The sequence below is a fragment of the Coregonus lavaretus genome, assembly GCF_964263955.1.
Source record: "Coregonus lavaretus genome assembly, chromosome: 18".
NCBI classification, from domain to species: domain Eukaryota; kingdom Metazoa; phylum Chordata; class Actinopteri; order Salmoniformes; family Salmonidae; genus Coregonus; species Coregonus lavaretus.
In genome coordinates, this window is record NC_140005.1 from 49,884,144 (window position 1) to 49,903,584 (window position 19,441).

The 19,441-nt window shown below is 41.4% G+C and overlaps 1 protein-coding gene across 1 annotated transcript in view; it reads left to right on the plus strand.

Annotated features, from left to right (window-relative positions):
* syt14a (synaptotagmin XIVa) overlaps positions 1–2,138 on the plus strand; it is a gene marked incomplete at its 3' end in the record, with an annotated part of 123,734 nt that extends 121,596 nt beyond the window's left edge. The window contains exon 8 of the mRNA XM_084182550.1: positions 1,825–2,138. Coding sequence (XP_084038676.1) covers positions 1,825–2,138 — 314 coding nt within the window. The remainder of the gene's footprint in view (positions 1–1,824) is intronic.
* Between the last annotated feature and the right edge of the window lie 17,303 nt (positions 2,139–19,441).

Here is a 19,441-nt window from a genome sequence, read left to right on the forward strand (position 1 = left end):
ACGGTATCTGTGCATTAAACTTTCCATCGATAAAATGCAATTGTGTTCGTTGTTCGTGCTTATGCCTGCCCATACCAAAACCCCACCACCACCATGGGGCACTCTGTTCACAACGTTGACATCAGCAAACTGCTCACCCACACAACACCATACACGTGGTCTGCGGTTGTGAGGCCGGTTGGACGTACTGCCAAATTCTCTAAAATGACGTTGGAGGCGGCTTATGATAGAGAAATGAACATTACATTCTCTGGCAACAGCTCTAGTGGACATTCCTGCAGTCAGCATGCCAATTGCATGCTCCCTCAAAACTTGAAATAAGCTTTTTGTGCGTATGGGACATTTCTGGGATTTTTTATTTCAGCTATTGGGACCAACACATTACATGTTGCATTTATATTTTTGTTCAGTGTAATTTCCCAATTTTTTGGAGCATACAGTATAGCTCAGTATTTGAATTATTTATTTTATACAGTCATTATTTCTTATCTTTATCAAGGGTGTCAATAATTTCAAACCCCACTGTACTTGATAACAAATGTCTGTCTCTCCACACAATTTTGTTTTATTATAGCCATTTTAATTCTGGAGATTTGCGTAAATGCTTTCCCAGTGAAGTCAAAGCTTCTGGAAAGCTATTGACAATAAAACAGTAAAATACCTCATTAGACAAGCAAAAGTCATTGTAATTGCTCTATTACATTCAATTGATGCAACAGTATATCATTCTTCAAATGGGAATTTATTAGGGCAGTCAGCAGGGGTTCTGGGGACTTTTTGTATATTGACTCAATTCAGACGTGATTGACTTTAGATTGCATAGAGAAATAGTAAAATCTGGCTACACTGACAAATCTAAAAGCTGTGAAGTCGGAATCAGGCCATGAATGATGCTTTGAATTTGTGTGCAAAGTTGTGAGTACACAGTAGTTGAGGATGGAAATGTTGTTGGCATGTGGGGAAAAAAATCTGTCACATTAATCAGCTGTCACAACCCCTCTCATTCATTAACAATGGTAGAATAAATTCTCCACCACGACTGGCCACTTAAGACACCAACAGCTCTACAGTTGAAGCCATTCTACAGCAAGCGACAATAAAATGAAGGCTAGTTTGGGAGTGCTTTTATGTGAGAGCGTAAGAGAACCCCTGAATTCAAGGCAAAGAGCTATACGCCTTCGAAAGCAGCTGGTACTGATCGGTATAAAAGCCCTGTCAATTCATGCCTTACCCACTCATTCACAGCAGTAGAAATACAGAACATTATGGAAAAGGGTTATGGCCAAAGGTGAAACATTATCAAAGCCTTTGTGATTGCTATGCTTGCCGCTGTTTCTTCAAATTTGGTTTGCAGCCTTGGTTGTCGTCAGTTGTTCTCTCAGGGTTTTTTGCGTGTAGATAAAATATAAAATAAAGTGAGTGATGAATATTCACTTTCTAATAGTTGGAGTTGAATCCCTACATTGCTTCTCTGGGAGGTAATTGAATAAGGAATGATTTAGGAATAACTTTAGTGATATGATGTGAACCATTTTTTATGCCTCCGTAATTGCTTTGGGTTATCTTCAGTTTTGCATGTTGCCGTGCTGTAGCTTATCCATTTACTGTATTATGTATGTGTCACCCCCCCCCCAAAAAAAATCCTATTTGTCACCCCTCAAGAAAACTCATTAATTTGAAGTAAAAAATTGTAATGTTTGCATTTCTTAAAATGAACACAATTGTTATTTTTGGACTATGGGCTGTATCTCAGCATTTGGGAGAAAGTTTATATAATTTTTTCGTTTCTAATCCTTATTCATTCTCTCCATTTCTTCCTCTTAGATACATATGTCAAGCTGACCTTATTGAACTCAATGGGCCAGGAGATGTCCAAGTGTAAGACGTCGATCTGTCGTGGCCAGCCCAACCCTACATACAAGGAGACGTTTGTCTTCCAGGTTGCCCTCTTCCAGCTGTCAGACGTGACACTCATCCTCTCCGTGTACAACAAGCGCAGCATGAAGCGCAAGGAGATGATCGGTTGGATCTCGCTAGGCCTCAACAGCTCTGGAGAGGAAGAACTCACTCACTGGACCCAGATGAAAGAGTCCAAAGGACAGCAGGTCTGCCGGTGGCACAGTCTGTTGGAATCCTAGACCGATGGGATACAGGAGGAAGCAAAGGTGGCTGAGAAGAGAGGGATGGGGAACAGGGGCAGGGCCAAGCCCATAGGTGTCTCTGCTCAGGTGAAACATTCCTTATGTGGACTCTGGGTTGATGGGTTGGTCATGGTGGGTGGTGTTATGTGGTCTAGGCTATGTCAAATGACTTGACAGAGTGTTACTTAATTTGCCAGGTTTTTTAAATCATCTTTGATTGGGATGAACACTTGTCAAACTGATACGAAATTCCCTGCCATCGTCCGTAGTTGAACATATTAGTTGATTTAGAACATGAAGATGTACCAGAATACATGAAAAAAATGAACATTTCTTTCACAATGTCATGCCCAAATGCCACCAGAATTCAAGAATGGCCCAGATACAAAGACTTAGTTTGTCTAGTTTCAAGTTTTAATGTCACATGCACAAGTACAGTGAAATGCCTTTCTTGCTAGCTCTAACCCCAACAATGCAGTAATCAATAACAATATAATACAAAAAATAACAAGCACACAAGAAAAATAAGAAGTAAGAAGAACACGATAAAGTAAGTAAGCAACATGCAACAATTTCAAAGATTTTACTGAGTTACAGTTCATTTAAGGAAATCATTCAATTTAAATGAATTCATTAGGCCCTAATCTATGGATTTCACATGACTATAGATACAGATATGCATCTGTTGGTCACAGATACCTTAAAGAGAAAGGTAGGGGCGGGGGATCAGAAAACCAGTCAGTGTCTGGTGTGACCACCATTTACCTCATGCAGCCCGACACATCTCCTTCGCATAGAGTTGATCAGGCTGTTGATTGTGGCCTGTGGAATGTTGTCCCACTCCTCATCAATGGCTGTGCAAAGTTGCTGGATATTGGCGGGAAATGGAACATGCTGTTGTACACGTAGATTTAGAGCATCCCAAACATGCTCAATGGGTGACATGTCTGGTGAGTATGCAGGCCATGGAAGAACTGGGACATTTTCAGCTTCCAGGAATTGTGTACAGATCCTTGCAACATGGGGCGGTGCATTATCATCTTGAAACATGATGGCGTGACAGCGGCAGATGAATGGCACAACAATGGCCCTCAGGATCTCGTCACGGTATCTCTACATTCAAATTGCCATCGATAAAATGCAATTGTGTTCGTTGTCCATAGCTTATGCCTGCCCATACCATAACCCCACCACCAACATGGGCACTCTGTTCACAACGTTGATATCAGCAAACCGCTAGCAAACATGGTGCCATACACATGGTCTGCGGTTGTGAAGCCGGTTGGACATACTGCCAATTTCTCTAAAACGACGTTTGAGGTGGCTTATGGTAGAGAAATTAACATTAAATTATCTGCCAACTGCTCTGGTGGACATTCCTGCGGTCAGCATGCCAATTGCACGGTCCCTGAAAATTTAGACATCTATGGCATTGTGTTGTGTGACACATCACATTTTAGAGTGGCCTTTTATTTTTCCCAGCACAAGGTGCACCTGTGTAATGATCATGCTGTTTAATCAGCTTCTTGATATGCCACACCTGTCAGGTGGATGGATTATCTTGGCAAAGGAGAAATGCTCACTAACAGGGATATAAACAAATGTTCCCCCAAATTTGAGAGAAATTAGCTTTTTGTGTGTATGGAAAGTTTCTGGGATCTTTTATTTGAGCTCATGAAACATCGGACCAACACTTTACATGTTGCATTTATATTTTTGTTTTGTATATATACAGGTTCAGTCCCAACGTACAGTACTATATACATACTATATACAGGGTTGGTTTGAGTCAAGACCAACATACAGCTGGCTAATTTTCTGCAAGTGTGGCAACTTGTTTAGAAAAATTGCATGCTGTCTGATGATTGTTGACTAGCGCTTGCCTAGTCCCTTTCCCAGCGTGAAATATCTCATCCAAGTATGCCTATACGAACATGTTTCTAAATAGGTTAACAGACTAAAGCCCGGTACAGGTACAACATCCGACATAAAGAGAAGTGAGATCAGAGAAACTAGCCAGTTTTTAAATGTTGTGTTGTGGACAGCTTACTAAAGATTTTTAAAAAATACGAGAGACATGGTTGAGACTGTTCCACGGTAACAGTCCCTCTTTACAATTACGTAATGATAGTTTGAAACAAAATTGACATTTGTTGTAGCAAGGTGTTGTAGCAAATGAGGATCATGAAATACATGCACCAGAAACAGGGCCCACTTTGAGACTAGGCTAACTGATTGCAGCAAAATAGCTAGCTAGCTGTCTGCTTGGCTAACTAGCTAGCTGCTTGGCTAAACATAAAACGTCAGCGCACTGTTCTCTGATTGGCTAAAAGGATCCGTCTCATCTCAAGTCTCTAGCGAAGGTTTGACATGTTGAATCTTGGAAACTCCAGCAGCCGACTTGAGATGTTTTAAAACTAGACTGTTCAGATCAAGCAAACTTGTCTCAGCTGTTGTGTCTGTACCGGGCTTAACAATGGCAAAAGAGGAAACTGTCTTGGTGAGTGAATGGTCTAAGCCAGGGCTCTCCAACCCTGTTCCTGGAGAGCTACCCTCCTGTAGGTTTTCAATCCAACCCCAGTTTAACTAACCTGATTCAGATTGTCAACCAGCTAATTATTAGAATCAGGGTTGGAGCGAAAACCTACAGAACCGTAGCTCTCCAGGAACAAGGTTGTAGAGCCCTGCTCTAAGCTAAGTGACTGCACTCTCACATACCAATCTGAGTGGTTGGTCTCAAGTTTAGACTCTAAACTTTTAAGCATTGCTTGTTTCTCACAGTGACGTTACGGTGTGCACTGTTCTTCAACAGCTTTTGAGGTACGTTTGCTCCCGTTTGTTGGGTGTGGCGAGGTGTGGTCTGATCAATATGGGTGTGACCAGTGCCTCCCGAGAGGCGCCACTACACCCTGTGGTTCGATCCCAGGCTGTGTCACAGCCGGGTGTGACCGGGAGCCCCATAGTGTGCGCACAATTGGCTCAGCGTCGTTCGGGTTAGGGGAAGGTTTGGCCATGGGGATTTCTTTAGCTCATCGCACTCTAGCAACTCCTTGTGGCGGGCCGGGCGCCTGCAAGCTGATTTCGGTTGTCAGTTTAGCGGTGTTTCCTCCGACACATTGGTGCGGCTGGCTTCTGGGGTAAGCGAGCAGTGTTTTAAGAAGCAGCGTGTCATGTTTCGGAGCACGCATGACTCGACCTTCACCTCTCCCGAGCTCATTGGGGAGTTGCAGTGATGAGACAAGATCGTAACTACCAATTGGATATCTTGAAAAAGGTGGTAAGATTACACAAAAAAATTAAAATATGGGTGTGACCATTTGACATGTGCAGCACACCATACAGTAATCACCCTCTGGGCCACCATAATCACAACGCTTTTCAACTGGTCGTTCAGTACCGTTTCAGTTGAATTCAACATTGCACACCGTTGTCTGTCTAATATATGGGTATCCCTAATAAATACAAATACAAATATACCAACCTTGCTAAAAAATATATGTTTTACATTTTTGGGGGGGGAATGCATTGGTTTTAGCATCATCCATTTACATTTACATTTTAGTCATTTAGCAGACGCTCTTATCCAGAGCGACTTACAGTTAGTGAATACATTTTTTTTTTTTATACTGGCCCCCTGTGGGAATCGAACCCACAACCTGGCATCACTCATCTGTTCTTTATTATTTATCTTTGCCCTGACCCTTGGTGCTGTGTGCTGTTGTGGCACACCAAGAATCCCATTCACTTGCCGTACACTTAAGGTTTGTGTCCCAATAGTTTCTCCTTTCTCCTAAAGCACTTGTTTACTACTTCCCACAAATATAAAAGCATTGGATTGGTGGAGACATGGGCTAGTGGGAGTTTCCACCATATTTCTTATACGAGTAATTTCCTTTTAAATCATTGAAGGGAAGTGAACAAGTGCACACTTTGGGAGGAGAGATAATTGGGCCATAGCTCTTGTTCTACCCGTTATTGACCCTCCTGTTAGTGTAGGATCCATTCAAGGGCCAATGGGATCCAGTGAGCTTTCTAGTAGGGGTAAAGGGTACATGGAGCACATACAGAAGTCTCATGCAACCTTACAGAGCACCCCTAGTGGCCAAATCTTCCAAAAACCATATAACTTAAAGGAAAAGTCAAACTTAATAAAGGCGACAAAAGAAACTACTGCTCACTCTGGACAGAATCATTGTGCGTTACATTTCAAAGTGCACAACTAGTGTGTCTGGTAGGTGGTTGTTGCTTTTTCTGTGGGGTATCACAATTCCTGTATATGTTCCACTACTTAATTGTTCTATTTGAGTATAGCAAAGATACTTCTCAATTCTTGATTGTTAATTCCTGTATACTTTAAATTATTATTTTTTTCGATCTATTTTTGTATTGGTAGTGGGAAAATTGAAACAAGACTGTATCTGGTGTAAGTAAATAGCTCTGTGAGAAGTAGTTTTTTGTCACATACGTTGTTCAAACAGTTTAGTTGATTTCTTTCTTTATATATGGATCAATCGTTTGAACAGTTGTACAGTAGAGCAAAATAACACACTTTTCTTGTATTTTTTTGTCACAATAAGATGCGGTAGGGAATTGAATAATACAAATGAAAAACTAAATGTATGGGGGGGAATGTTGTTGCTAGCTGTGACGTTGTCTATAGTTGCTGTTGTCAGCATTACTTAGGGTAGCGATGTGTCTTTCTTGTACTGTTCTTTAGCTTGTAACCCCCATTGCCCCCCAAAAAGGAGAAAGAAATAAGAAAGGAAAATATGTCAAATCAACTTTCACAAGAAGTCCCACAGAACGCCAGCACATTAAAACAGTCTCTCTCTCTCTCTCTCTCTCTCTCTCTCTCTCTCTCTCTCTCTCTCTCTCTCTCTCTCCCCCCCCCCTCTCTCTCTCTCTCTCTCTCTCCCCTCTCTCTCTCTCTCCCCTCTCTATCTCTCTCTTTCTCTCTCTCTCTCTCCCCTCTCTCTCTCTCTCTCTCTCTCTCTTTCTCTTTCTCTCTTTCTCTTTCTCTCTCCCCTCTCTCTCTCTCTTTCTCTCTCCCCTCTCTCTCTCCTCTCGCTCTCTCTCTCTCAGGGGTGCATGGAAATGTATTGGTCTGATCAAAGCCAAGCTATTCACTCAGAGGTGTAGGCTTATTGTCCAGAATAAGACAAAAGAGAGTGAAAGTGTCAGTCCTCCACCAAAGGTTTCAGTCATCCAGTGGCGGTGTCACAGTATTTTTAGAGGTAACACCCAAATCTTATCGCCATTTTTAACAAATATGTATACTTGCACAGTTAATACTGGTATTTGCCTATTTACTGTATGTAAACAGTGTCCTGATATATGTACGATTTTATCAACTTTCGGTAATGCAGTTCAAGAAGGCTTTTACTTAGATGAGTAAAAAAAAACTACTCAAATTTTAGACTCCACAAATACCAGCACTGAAATCCCATGGCACATTTTGTTATTACAATGTACCCTTGCATGAGAAACATTGATGATACACATTTCAAACATGTACTGTACATATTGCAATTGTTAGACAAGTTCTGGTGTCAGCAAATTTAGTGAGACACTGACAGACATTTCGAATGATAACACCGATGACCTAAATGTTTTGTTACCAAAGAAATAGCTACTAAGAAGACATCTGCTTGTGTCATGTTATGACGGAATTCACAGATTTTCACCAGCATTACAACAGATAAATCTGAATAAGCCTGTGGGGTCTTGCACTCAATGATCTGCCTGTGTGTAACGCATTATGAATGCATTTATAGGTATTTAAAGTATACAGGCTGCCATAGGGAGCCATAAACTGTGATAAAAGCTTATAGAACGTTTTAGAATGCACTATGGTGCCTATGTCATTCTTTCTGAATATATTGATGGCCTATATGTTTTTATAAAAGTTGTTATGAAGAGCCTTGAACTGGTATGAATGCTTATAGTCTTATAATTCACTTTGGAATTTGGGCTCATAACGCAGCATGGCGTGATATACTGTAAGTCACTATAAATAATTAATAATGCACTGGTGGTGCATAGAAAGTGCCACGGCCGGCACAAAGGACACATAGCACAGTGACTCTGTATAATAGTGTGTCTGGAAAACATTTAGGTATGGCACCCTTTTTTGTAAAACTTTCACAAGGTCTGTTCCCACTACCATGGCTTGAAACATAACATTTTTACAAGTATGTTATATGCTTTGCATTATTGTGTTATTTTCTCGATTAGTTGATTTACATAGTAGTTTTATTCCGTTTTTGATTTTTTTTCTTTCTTTTTAAAAACTGCCTATACCACCGATTCGATCGGCGCTATACATTTTTCTCTTTGGGAATTACTACGACTTTGTGTCACCGTGTGTAAATGTACTTCTGTACTTACCTGTGTACTAGAGATCAGATTTTATTTGTAAGAATGTCTTTCATGATTATTATTGATTAAAAAAAGGATTTCTATGTTATCAAACATAACTACTTTGTGTCTTAGTGTTTAATGTTGTATATTCTTTCAGTCCATTCTTAGAACATTACCCAAGACATTAGTGGGCAAAGCCGTTTTGGTGATTTCTGGTATATCATGAAAATGGGGGGGGGGGGGGGGGGGTGCAAGTATATACACAATATACATTAATTAGATGGCAAAATAATTAAATATCTTAATTTAGGATGATAGCACAGTAAATGAAGCAAACGCAGACTTTTTCAATAATCACACATATTTCTCACTAGTTTAACCATTTAGAGAAATCTTATGCAGCAGCTCATTCATTCAGCTTCCCTAACATTAGATACAATGTCATATTTTCAGTAGGACATCGCTTTAAATTATTTCTTACTCTACAGGCTGGTTTTCTGGACACCGATTACACCTATTCTAGCAGAAAAAGCTATTTCAATGGAGATTCTCCATTAAGCATAATACAGTATATAGTCCAGGATTATGGATTTTATTTATTTATTCAACTATAGAATTTAAACATTGTATAATGACAACTTGGTGCAGGTAATGGGCTGTGTCGAGTTACAAACAACATAAACACACCTCGAATGTCAAAATCACAACGCTTGTATTAAGCAGTGCCAATGATTATGTCAAAGCGCATATCACATTCGAGCTATGTTGTGATGTGCCTCTTCAATTCGAGAGATGAGCTTTCTGAGCATGGTCACAGAGGTAAGCTCCGCCGATTACAAGTCAATACACACAATCGACACTCGATCGCGTTGACCTTTATCAAAGCAACCAATGAGGTCTTGGCTTGGTCCCAAGACCGTAATTTCCTGTTCAACGCAAAATATTTGCCGGCATTATCAGCAGGTTCAGAATAATTCTGTTTTGAACAGAGTAATAATATTATTATTTTTTTGTGTGAAAATCACTGCAATAACTGTGCTTTAGCTGTCACCCTGATATTGGCTACACTAGCTAGCTAGTTACTTCCCTCTCCATACTGCGGGACACACTGTGCCTCGGCTTGCAGCGCCTACTCCCCCCATTGAGCAGTAGACTATCACAGTGACGTCCAGGTTGGTACTACCAATATTACAAGTTATTTTTCATGTAGGCTGCTGTCCTGTTCCAAATAGTGGGGTGGAAACAATTGGCCATGCTAGATAATGCCAGCGAAAGGTGATACAGCTGCAGGAAGCAATTGACTTTGGCATTCACCTTGATACAACACTGGTGGCACTGGTCATTTACAACAGCTTGTCGTGCTTCCCAAGCAAAGTAATGTTAGCTAAATGTCATGTCACGGTGACATCCAGATGGTTACCAATATGGATACCATATCTTACAAGTTATTTATCCGAACGATAAACTGATCTTTCTCCCTCGTCCATCAAAATAAACAACTTTCTTTATAAGTTTTGACAATACCTTGCTGTTGTCGCCAGCCTCGGGAGGGTGGTTTGCAGTGGTATAAAGTACTTAAGTAAAAATACTTTAAAGTACTACTTAAGTCGTTTGTTGGGGGGTATCTGTACTTTACTTTACTATTTCTATTTTTGACAACATTTATTTTTACTTCACTACATTCCTGAATAAAATAATGTACTTTTTAATGTACCATACATTTTCCCTGACACCCAAAAGTCCTCGTTACATGTTGAATGCTTAGCAGGACAGGAAAATGGTCAAATTCACGCACCTATAAAGAGAACATCCCTGGTCATCCCTACTGGCAGACTCAGTAAACACACATGCTTTGTTTGTAAATTATGTCAGAGTGTGCCCCTGGCTATCCCTAAATATACAGTATATATATATATACAGTACCAGTCAAAGGTTTGGACACTACACCTACTCACTCAAGGGTTTTTCTTTATTTTGACTATTTTCTACACTGTAGAATAATAGTGAAGACATCACAACTATGAAATAACACATATGGAATCATGTAGTAACCAAAAAAGTGTTAAACAAGTAGCCACCCTTTGCCTTGATGACAGCTTTGCACACTCTTTGCATTCTCTCAACCAGCTTACCCTGGAATGCTTTTCCAACAGTCTTGAAGGAGTTCCCACATATGCTGAGGACTTGTTGGCTGCTTTTCCTTCACTCTGCCGTCCGACTCATCCCAAACCCCAAACCATCTCAATTCGGTTGAGGTCGGGGGATTGTGGAGGCCAGGTCATCTGATGCAGCACTCCATCACTCTCCTCCTTGGTAAAATAGACCTTACACAGCCTGGAGGTGTGTTGGGTCATTGTCCTCTTGATAAACAAATGATAGTTCCACTAAGCCCAAACCATATGGGATGGCGTATTGCTGCAGAATGCTGTGGTAGCCATGCTGGTTAACTGTGCCTTGAATTCTAAATAAATCACAGACAGTGTCACCAGCAAAGCACCCCCACACCATAACACCTCCTCCTCCATGCTTTACGGTGGGAACTACACATGCAGAGTTCATCCGTTCACCCACAACGCGTCTCACAAAGACACGGCGGTTGGAACCAAAAATCTCAAATTTGGACTCCAGACCAAAGGACAAATTTACACCGGTCTAATGTCCATTGCTCGTGTTTCTTGGCCTAAGCAGGTCTCTTCTTATTATTGGTGTCCTTTAGTAGTGGGTTCTTTGCAGCAATTTGACCATGAAGGCCTGATTCACACAGTCTCCTCTGAACAGTTGATGTTGAGAAGTGTCTGTGACTTTAACTCTGTGAAGCATTTATTTGGGCTGCAATTTCTGAGGATGGTAACTCTAATGAATCCGGGTCCTCCATTCCTGTGGCGGTCCTCGTGAGAGCCTGTTTCATCATAGAGCTTGATGGTTTTTGCAACTGCACTTGCAGAAACTTTCAAAGTTCTTGAGATTTTCCGTACTGACTGATCTTCATGTCTTAAAGTAATGATGGACTGTCGTTTCTCCTTGCTTATTTGAGCTGTTCTTGCCGTAACATGGACTTGGTCGTTTACCAAATAGGGTTGTCTTCTGTATACCCACCCTACCTTGTCACAACACAACTGATTGGCACAAAATAACTGTAAATCTCCCTCAGCCTGGGGCTCCATGCAAGATCTCACCTCGTGGAGTTGCAATGATCATGAGAACGGTGAGGAATCAGCCCAGAACTACACGGGAGGATCTTGTCATTGATCTCAATGCAGCTGGGACCATAGTCACCAAGAAAACAATTGGTAACACACTACGCCGTGAAGGACTGAAATCCTGCAGCGCCAGCAAGGTCCCCCTGCTCAAGAAAGCACATATACAGGCCCGTCTGAAGTTTGCCAATGAACATCTGAATGATTCAGAGGAGAACTGGGTGAAAGTGTTGTGGTCAGATGAGACCAAAATCGAGCTCTTTGGCATCAACTCAACTCGCCATGTTTGGAGGAGGAGGAATGCTGCCTATGACCCCAAGAACACCATCCCCACCGTCAAACATGGAGGTGGAAACATTATGCTTTGGGGGTGTTTTTCTGCTAAGGGGACAGGACAACTTCAACGCATCAAAGAGACGATGGACGGGGCCATGTGGGTGAGAACCTCCTTCCCTCAGCCAGGGCATTGAAAATGGGTCGTGGATGGGTATTCCAGCATGACAATGACCCAAAACACACGGCCAAGGCAACAAAGGAGTGGCTCAAGAAGAAGCACATTAAGATCCTGGAGTGGCCTAGCCAGTCTCCAGACCTTAATCCCATAAAATCTGTGGAGGGAGCTGAAGGTTCGAGTTGACAAACGTCAGCCTCGAAACCTTAATGACTTGGAGAACATCTGCAAAGAGGAGTGGGACAAAATCCCTCCTGAGATGTGTGCAAACCTTGTGGCCAACTACAAGAAATGTCTAACCTCTGTGATTGCCAACAAGGGTTTTGCCACCAAGTACTAAGTCATGTTTTGCAGACGGGTCAAATACTTATTTCCCTACAAATCAATTAATAACATTTTTGACATGCGTTTTTCTGGATTTTTTTGTTGTTATTCTGTCTCTCACTGTTCAAATAAAACTACCATTAAAATTATAGACTGATCATGTCTTTGTCAGTGGGCAAATGTACAAAATCAGCAGGGGATCAAATACTTTTTCCCCCTTACTGTATATATACAGTGGGGGAAAAAATGTATTTAGTCAGCCACCAATTGTGCAAGTTCTCCCACTTAAAAAGATGAGAGAGGCCTGTAATTTTCATTATAGGTACACGTCAACTATGACAGACAATTTGAGAATTTTTTTCTCCAGAAAATCACATTGTAGGATTTTTTATGAATTTATTTGCAAATTATGGTGGAAAATAAGTATTTGGTCACCTACAAACAAGCAAGATTTCTGGCTCTCACAGACCTGTAACTTCTTCTTTAAGAGGCTCCTCTGTCCTCCACTCGTTACCTATATTAATGGCACCTGTTTGAACTTGTTATCAGTATAAAAAACACCTGTCCACAACCTCAAACAGTCACACTCCAAACTCCACTATGGCCAAGACCAAAGAGCTGTCAAAGGACACCAGAAACAAAATTGTAGACCTGCACCAGGCTGGGAAGACTGAATCTGCAATAGGTAAGCAGCTTGGTTTGAAGAAATCAACTGTGGGAGCAATTATTAGGAAATGGAAGACATACAAGACCACTGATAATCTCCCTCGATCTGGGGCTCCACGCAAGATCTCACCCCGTGGGGTCAAAATGATCACAAGAACGGTGAGCAAAAATCCCAGAACCACACGGGGGGACCTAGTGAATGACTTGCAGAGAGCTGGGACCAAAGTAACAAAGCCTACCATCAGTAACACACTATGCCGCCAGGGACTCAAATCCTGCAGTGCCAGACGTGTCCCCCTGCTTAAGCCAGTACATGTCCAGGCCCGTCTGAAGTTTGCTAGAGTGCATTTGGATGATCCAGAAGAGGATTGGGAGAATGTCATATGGTCAGATGAAAAGGAAAGAATGAATGGGGCCATGTATTGTGAGATTTTGAGTGAAAACCTCCTTCCATCAGCAAGGGTATTGAAGATGAAACGTGGCTGGGTCTTTCAGCATGACAATGATCCCAAACACACCGCCCGGGCAACGAAGGAGTGGCTTCGTAAGAAGCATTTCAAGGTCCGGGAGTGGCCTAGCCAGTCTCCAGATCTCAACCCCATAGAAAATCTTTGGAGGGAGTTGAAAGTCCGTGTTGCCCAGCGGCATTTCAAAATCAAATCTGTGTGCATAATATAGGGGAACAACATCACACTGCTACTTTCACCTCCATTGTTTAATATTAGGCCTAGATTATCAACAGGATACAATGTGGATAGCAATTACCCATCAGGTAGAAAAACATGCCGTGTAGGCCTTCATAGTTATAGCCTACTTGTGGATTACACCCAAAGTCACCAAATATTGTCAAGTGTTTATAGACAACCAAAATTATATAAGATTTTCTCTACTCCCCAAATGACTCTAGGAAGGTCAAGTATATGTACTGTGTACAATTAGTTCTCCCCTCTCAATGTGAAACGATAACGTTTCCGACCCTCTGTGAGGACATGGTTTGAATAAGCCTATTCACTGGTAAGCCTACCCAGCATAGTAGGGACACCCACTTTCTGAAAAGTGTAACCATCTTTAAACCACCCAACAGGTGGGGCCAATACTGGATTGAGCAGAGTAGCGTTTAGGTCACCACCTTTAGTAAGCCGTTAATGGTCCGGTGTCTGAGGTTAAAACACCACCACACAAACACAAGGTTCCCTTTCAGTCGGTCACTCAGTATAGCATACCATGGAGAGTCAACGACCAATCAACGACCAATCATATTCACCTGAAGAAAACTGAAATCACGCCTAACGGGCCAATGGATGCCAAGCCCGGCCTTGGAAGCTCCACCTTCCTGGCTATAATACCAGGGCTCGCATTCATTTCCTCAATTATTTGCTCTTCAACTCGCCCGAAGAAGGAACGTGTCACGCAATTTAGAAACTTTTCAAGCACACGAAGACCAGGAGATTCAGCACCGTCCCCCTAGATGTTGTGAGTTTTAGGTCTTGGTATCGTTTTTTGTTTTTGATAAAAACAAATGACATTCTGCTCTGCTTGTGTAGCTAACACTTCCTTGCTAGGGTAGGATTTGTGTTTGCTAAAAACCCACTACTTTTTGCACTGCTTGTGTAGCCAGTGCTTCCTTGCTCTTCCTTGCTCTGCTTCCTTGCCCTTGCCCTGGTTAACCTCTCATGACCCCAAGATTTCATGGCAACAGAGGGCTCTCAAGGGATGGTCACATCAGTGCTCAGGGAGGTGTGTAGGTGTTTCCATAGGTGCAACTACAGTGGAAAGTCAAAACCAGGTCTCCACTATGCACATTCCCCCCGAATATGCCGATTTGGCTCTCGCCTTCTGTAAAAAGAAGGCGACTCAATTACCACCCCATCGACAGGGGGATTGTGCGATAAATCTCCAGGTAGGCGCTGCACTTCCCCGGAGTAACGTGTATCCTCTTTTCACAGGAAGAGACGGCTGCTATGGAAACATATGTCTCCGAATCTCTGGGACAGGGATACATTCGGCCTTCCACTTCACCGGTCTCCTCGAGATTTTTTTTTGTGAAGAAGAAGGATGGAGGTTTACGCCCGTGCATTGACTATGGTGGTCTCAATCAGATCACTGTTAAGTACTGTTATCCACTACCTCTCATTGCTAGTATGACGGAGTCATTGCACAGGGCGCGCTTCTTCACCAAATTGGATCTCAGGAGCGCGTACAACCTGGTGCGTATCCAGGAGGGGGATGAGTGGAAGACGGCATTTAGTACCACATCTGGGCACTATGAGTACCTCGTCATGCCGTACGGGTTGATGAATGCTCCATCAGTCTTCCAATCCTTTGTTGATTAGATTTTCAGGGACATGCAGGGACAGGGTGTAGTGGTGTATATATATGTGACATGGTTCCAGTAAGGCCTGGCGAAAACCAAACTCTGCATTCCACAGTAAGAACCATCATACCAAAGGTCAAGCATGGTGGTGGTGGTGTGATGGTTTGGGGATGCTTTGCTGCCTCAGGACCTGGACGACTTGCCTTAATAGAAGGAACCATGAATTCTGCTCTGTATCAGAGAATTCTACAGGAGAATGTCAGGCCATCTGTCTGTGAGCTGAAGCTGAAGCACAGCTGGGTCATGCAGCAAGACAATGATCCAAAACACACAATCAAGTCTACATGAAAATTGCAAAAAGGCAACAAATTGGACATTTTGGAATATCCTAGTCAAAGTCCAGACCTAATCCCAATTGAGATGTTGTGGCAGGACTTGAAACGAGCAGTTCATGCTTGAAAACCCACACGTCACTGAGTTAAAGCAGTTCTGCATGGAAAAGTGGGTCAAAATTCCTCCACAGCGACGTGAGAGACTGATCAACAACTACAGGAAGCATTTGGTTGGAGTCATTGCAGCTAAAGGTGGCACAACCAGTTATTGAGAGTAAGGGGGCAATTACTTTTTCACACAGAGGAATTGGGTGTTGCATAACTTTGTTTATGAAATATATGAAATAAATATGTAATTGTTGTGTTATTTGTCAACTTATGTTCCCTTTATCTAATATTAGGTTTTGGCTGAAGATCTGATAACATTCAGTATCACAAATATGCAAAAGTAGAGAAAATTAGAAAGGGGGCAAATAATTTTTCATAGCACTATAAGTATTCAGACGCTTTACTCAGTACTTTGTTGAAGCACCTTTGGCAGCAATGACAGCATCGATTCTTCTTGGGTATGATACTAAAAGCTTGGCACACCTGTATTTGTGGTGTTTCTCCCATTCTTCTCTGCAGATCCTCTCAAGCTCTGTCAGGTTGGATAGGGAGCGTTGCTGCACAGCTATTTTCAGGTCTCTCCAGAGACGTTCGATCGGGTTCAAGTCCACGCTCAGGCTGGGCCACTCAAGAACATTCAGAGACTTGTCCCGAAGCCACTCCTACGTTGTCTTGGCTGTGTGCTTAGGGTCGTTGTTCTGATGGAAGGTGAACCTTCGCCCCAGTCTGAGGACCTGAGCGCTCTGGAGTAGGTTTTCATCAAGGATCTCCCTGTACTTTGCTCCGTTCATCTTTGCCTCGATCCTGACTAGTCTCCCAGTCCCTGCCGCTGAAAAACATCCCCACAGCATGATGCTGCCACCACCAATCTTGACTGTAGGGATGGTGCCAGGTTTCTTCCAGACATGTCACTTGGCATTCAGGCCAAAGAGTTCAATATTGGTTTCATCAGACCAGAGAATCTTGTTTCTCATGGTCTGAGAGTTTTTAGGTGGCTTTTGGCAAACTCCAAGCCGGCTGTCATGTGCTTTTTACTGAGGAGTGGATTCCGTCTGGCTACTCCACTATAAAGACCTGATTGGTGGAGTTCTGCAGCACTAGGAAGAGTCTTGGTGTTTTCAAACGTCTTCCATTTCAAGAATGATGGAGGCCACTGTGTTCTTGTGGACCTTCAATGCTGCAGACATTTGTTGGTACCCTTCCCCGGATCTGTGTCTCGACACAATGCTGTCTCTGAGCTCTAAGGACAATTCCTTCGACCTCATGGCTTGGTTTTTGCTCTGACATGCACTGTCAACTGTGGGACCTTATATAGATGGGTGTGTGCCTTTCAAAATCATGTCCAATCAATTGAATTTACCACAGGTGGACTCCAATCAAGTTGTAGAAACATCTCAAGGATGATCAATGTAAACAGGATGCACCTGAGCTCAATTTCAAATCTCATAGCAACGGTTCTGTATACTTACGTAAACAAGGTATTTCTGTTTTTTATTTTTAATACATTTGCAAACATTCTAAAAACCTGTTTTCACTTTTTCATTATGGGATATTGTGTGTAGATTGCTGAGGATTTTTATTTATTTAATCACTTTTAGAATAAGGCTGTAACGTAACAAAATGTGGAAAAGTCAAGTGGTCTGAATACTGTTTTTACTCCTGAACTTCCTCTACCCTCAACCTCTCCGATCATTTTCATGATGTCCATCCAGTTTGCTTCTAAATCCCATATCTTTCTAACTGTGCTCTTTCACAAAAGATCTCAACCTATAACCTATATACTTATTATGGACACAGTATGGTTACATTATTAGTTATCTTGTTGTTATTAGTTGTTGTTAGTTGTTATTAGTCCCATCCTTCAACTCCATTCAACACCACACATCTATCTCTTAACACCATCCATATTGGATTTCTATTTGCCATATATTTTTCAATTGTACTGTGATGTTTTACAAAAGTTCTGAACCTTTCTATTGTCATTGTTTCTACAGATTGTAAATTGAAAATAAACATTTTTATTAAAAGTGTTATTATATTATTGATCGATTGACTATGACTGTTCAGATCACCCAGTAATGCTATCTGCAGGGTTAGATCCAGGTAAATATTGCAATCCTTTAGCCATTCCTGGACCTGTGTCCAAAAACAAGCTACAAATGAACAGTACCAAAACAAATTATCGAATGATTCTGTCTCTTCGCAGCAAAATCTGCAGAGCTGTAAAGATTGTATCCCCCATATAAATAACATTCTATTGGTAGCAAGAATTTTATGTAGTAATTTAAATTGAAAAAGTATATGTTTTGAATCCGGCGTCATTTTGCGTATCAGTTCATAAACACTATGCCATGGAATCGGTACATCAAAAATCTCTTCCCAACTATTTTGCAATCTATATGGGATGGCTGTCAATCCTTTGGTCCTTAAATGAAACTGGTACACTTTCTTATTTATCACAGTTTTCTTTAACCAATTATGTTCATTAATGCAAGGCCGACAGACAAGTTCCTTACTTTTTCCCCCTTCCACTTTCCTCTTCCATTTTTGCGGTAATGCTGCAATTATTTGGTTGTAATTTTGGGTAGACCAGACATTTCCATATGTTTTTGTTAGCTGCATGTGCGACATAACTCCACCAGTCCTACCGATGATATAATTTACGAAGATTATACCATAAAAAAAATGTTGGTCAAAAAACATGTTTTTTTTAATCAATTAGTATATTTGAGTTTAACCACAATATTTGTTGCATTATTTGTTCTGTCGTTTCTGGAGGATTAAATTGGCACTCTATGTTAGAGGCTCAGTAATCGAGGAAGACACTGATCTCACCATAGAGGCACCAATCTCATCATGACCTGCTGCTGATATCTTTAAGTTACCAATTACCTCCATCACCTCCATTACATCAGGAGGATCAAACTAAAGCAGAGAAGAGACATGTCCCTTAATGTAATCCAAGGGATTTCCATCAGTTTTCTCTATTTTCTTTGACAGAGAGGATTCCACATTCACAAAAAAAGTGATTACATTTACATGAAATAACACCAAGATCACTATAGCTCTTATTTCCAACAATACATTGAGATAAGATAGTTGTATATACAACTATTAAAGTAACTGCCCAATTTTTACAGATTTCTATGAAATATGACCTATAATTAATTACAATATGAGTGAAATAGTTTTCCTTCCAAAATTTTTTAATTAAGTATGTTAAAAAGCAGCTTTTCTGTTTTATAATACACCAACAACAGAAAGGTGTGGGCGTATACCGGTCATTAAAAATATTCATGTAAGTAGACCGCTGATTGGCCAGCTCATCCTCCACTAGACCGCAGATTGGCCAGCTCATCCTCCTGAGAAGTATTACATCAAACTACATGAGGAAATAGCAAGCAATCTGATTAAGATAGAAGTTTGAGGTGGGGTTTTTGATGTGTTCTTTCTCCAATTTATGCTTTGGCCACAAAAACTAGTATAAGACGAGTCAACAATATGATTTGGGTATGAGTTAGCAGAATATTAACTTTTAAAATGATGAT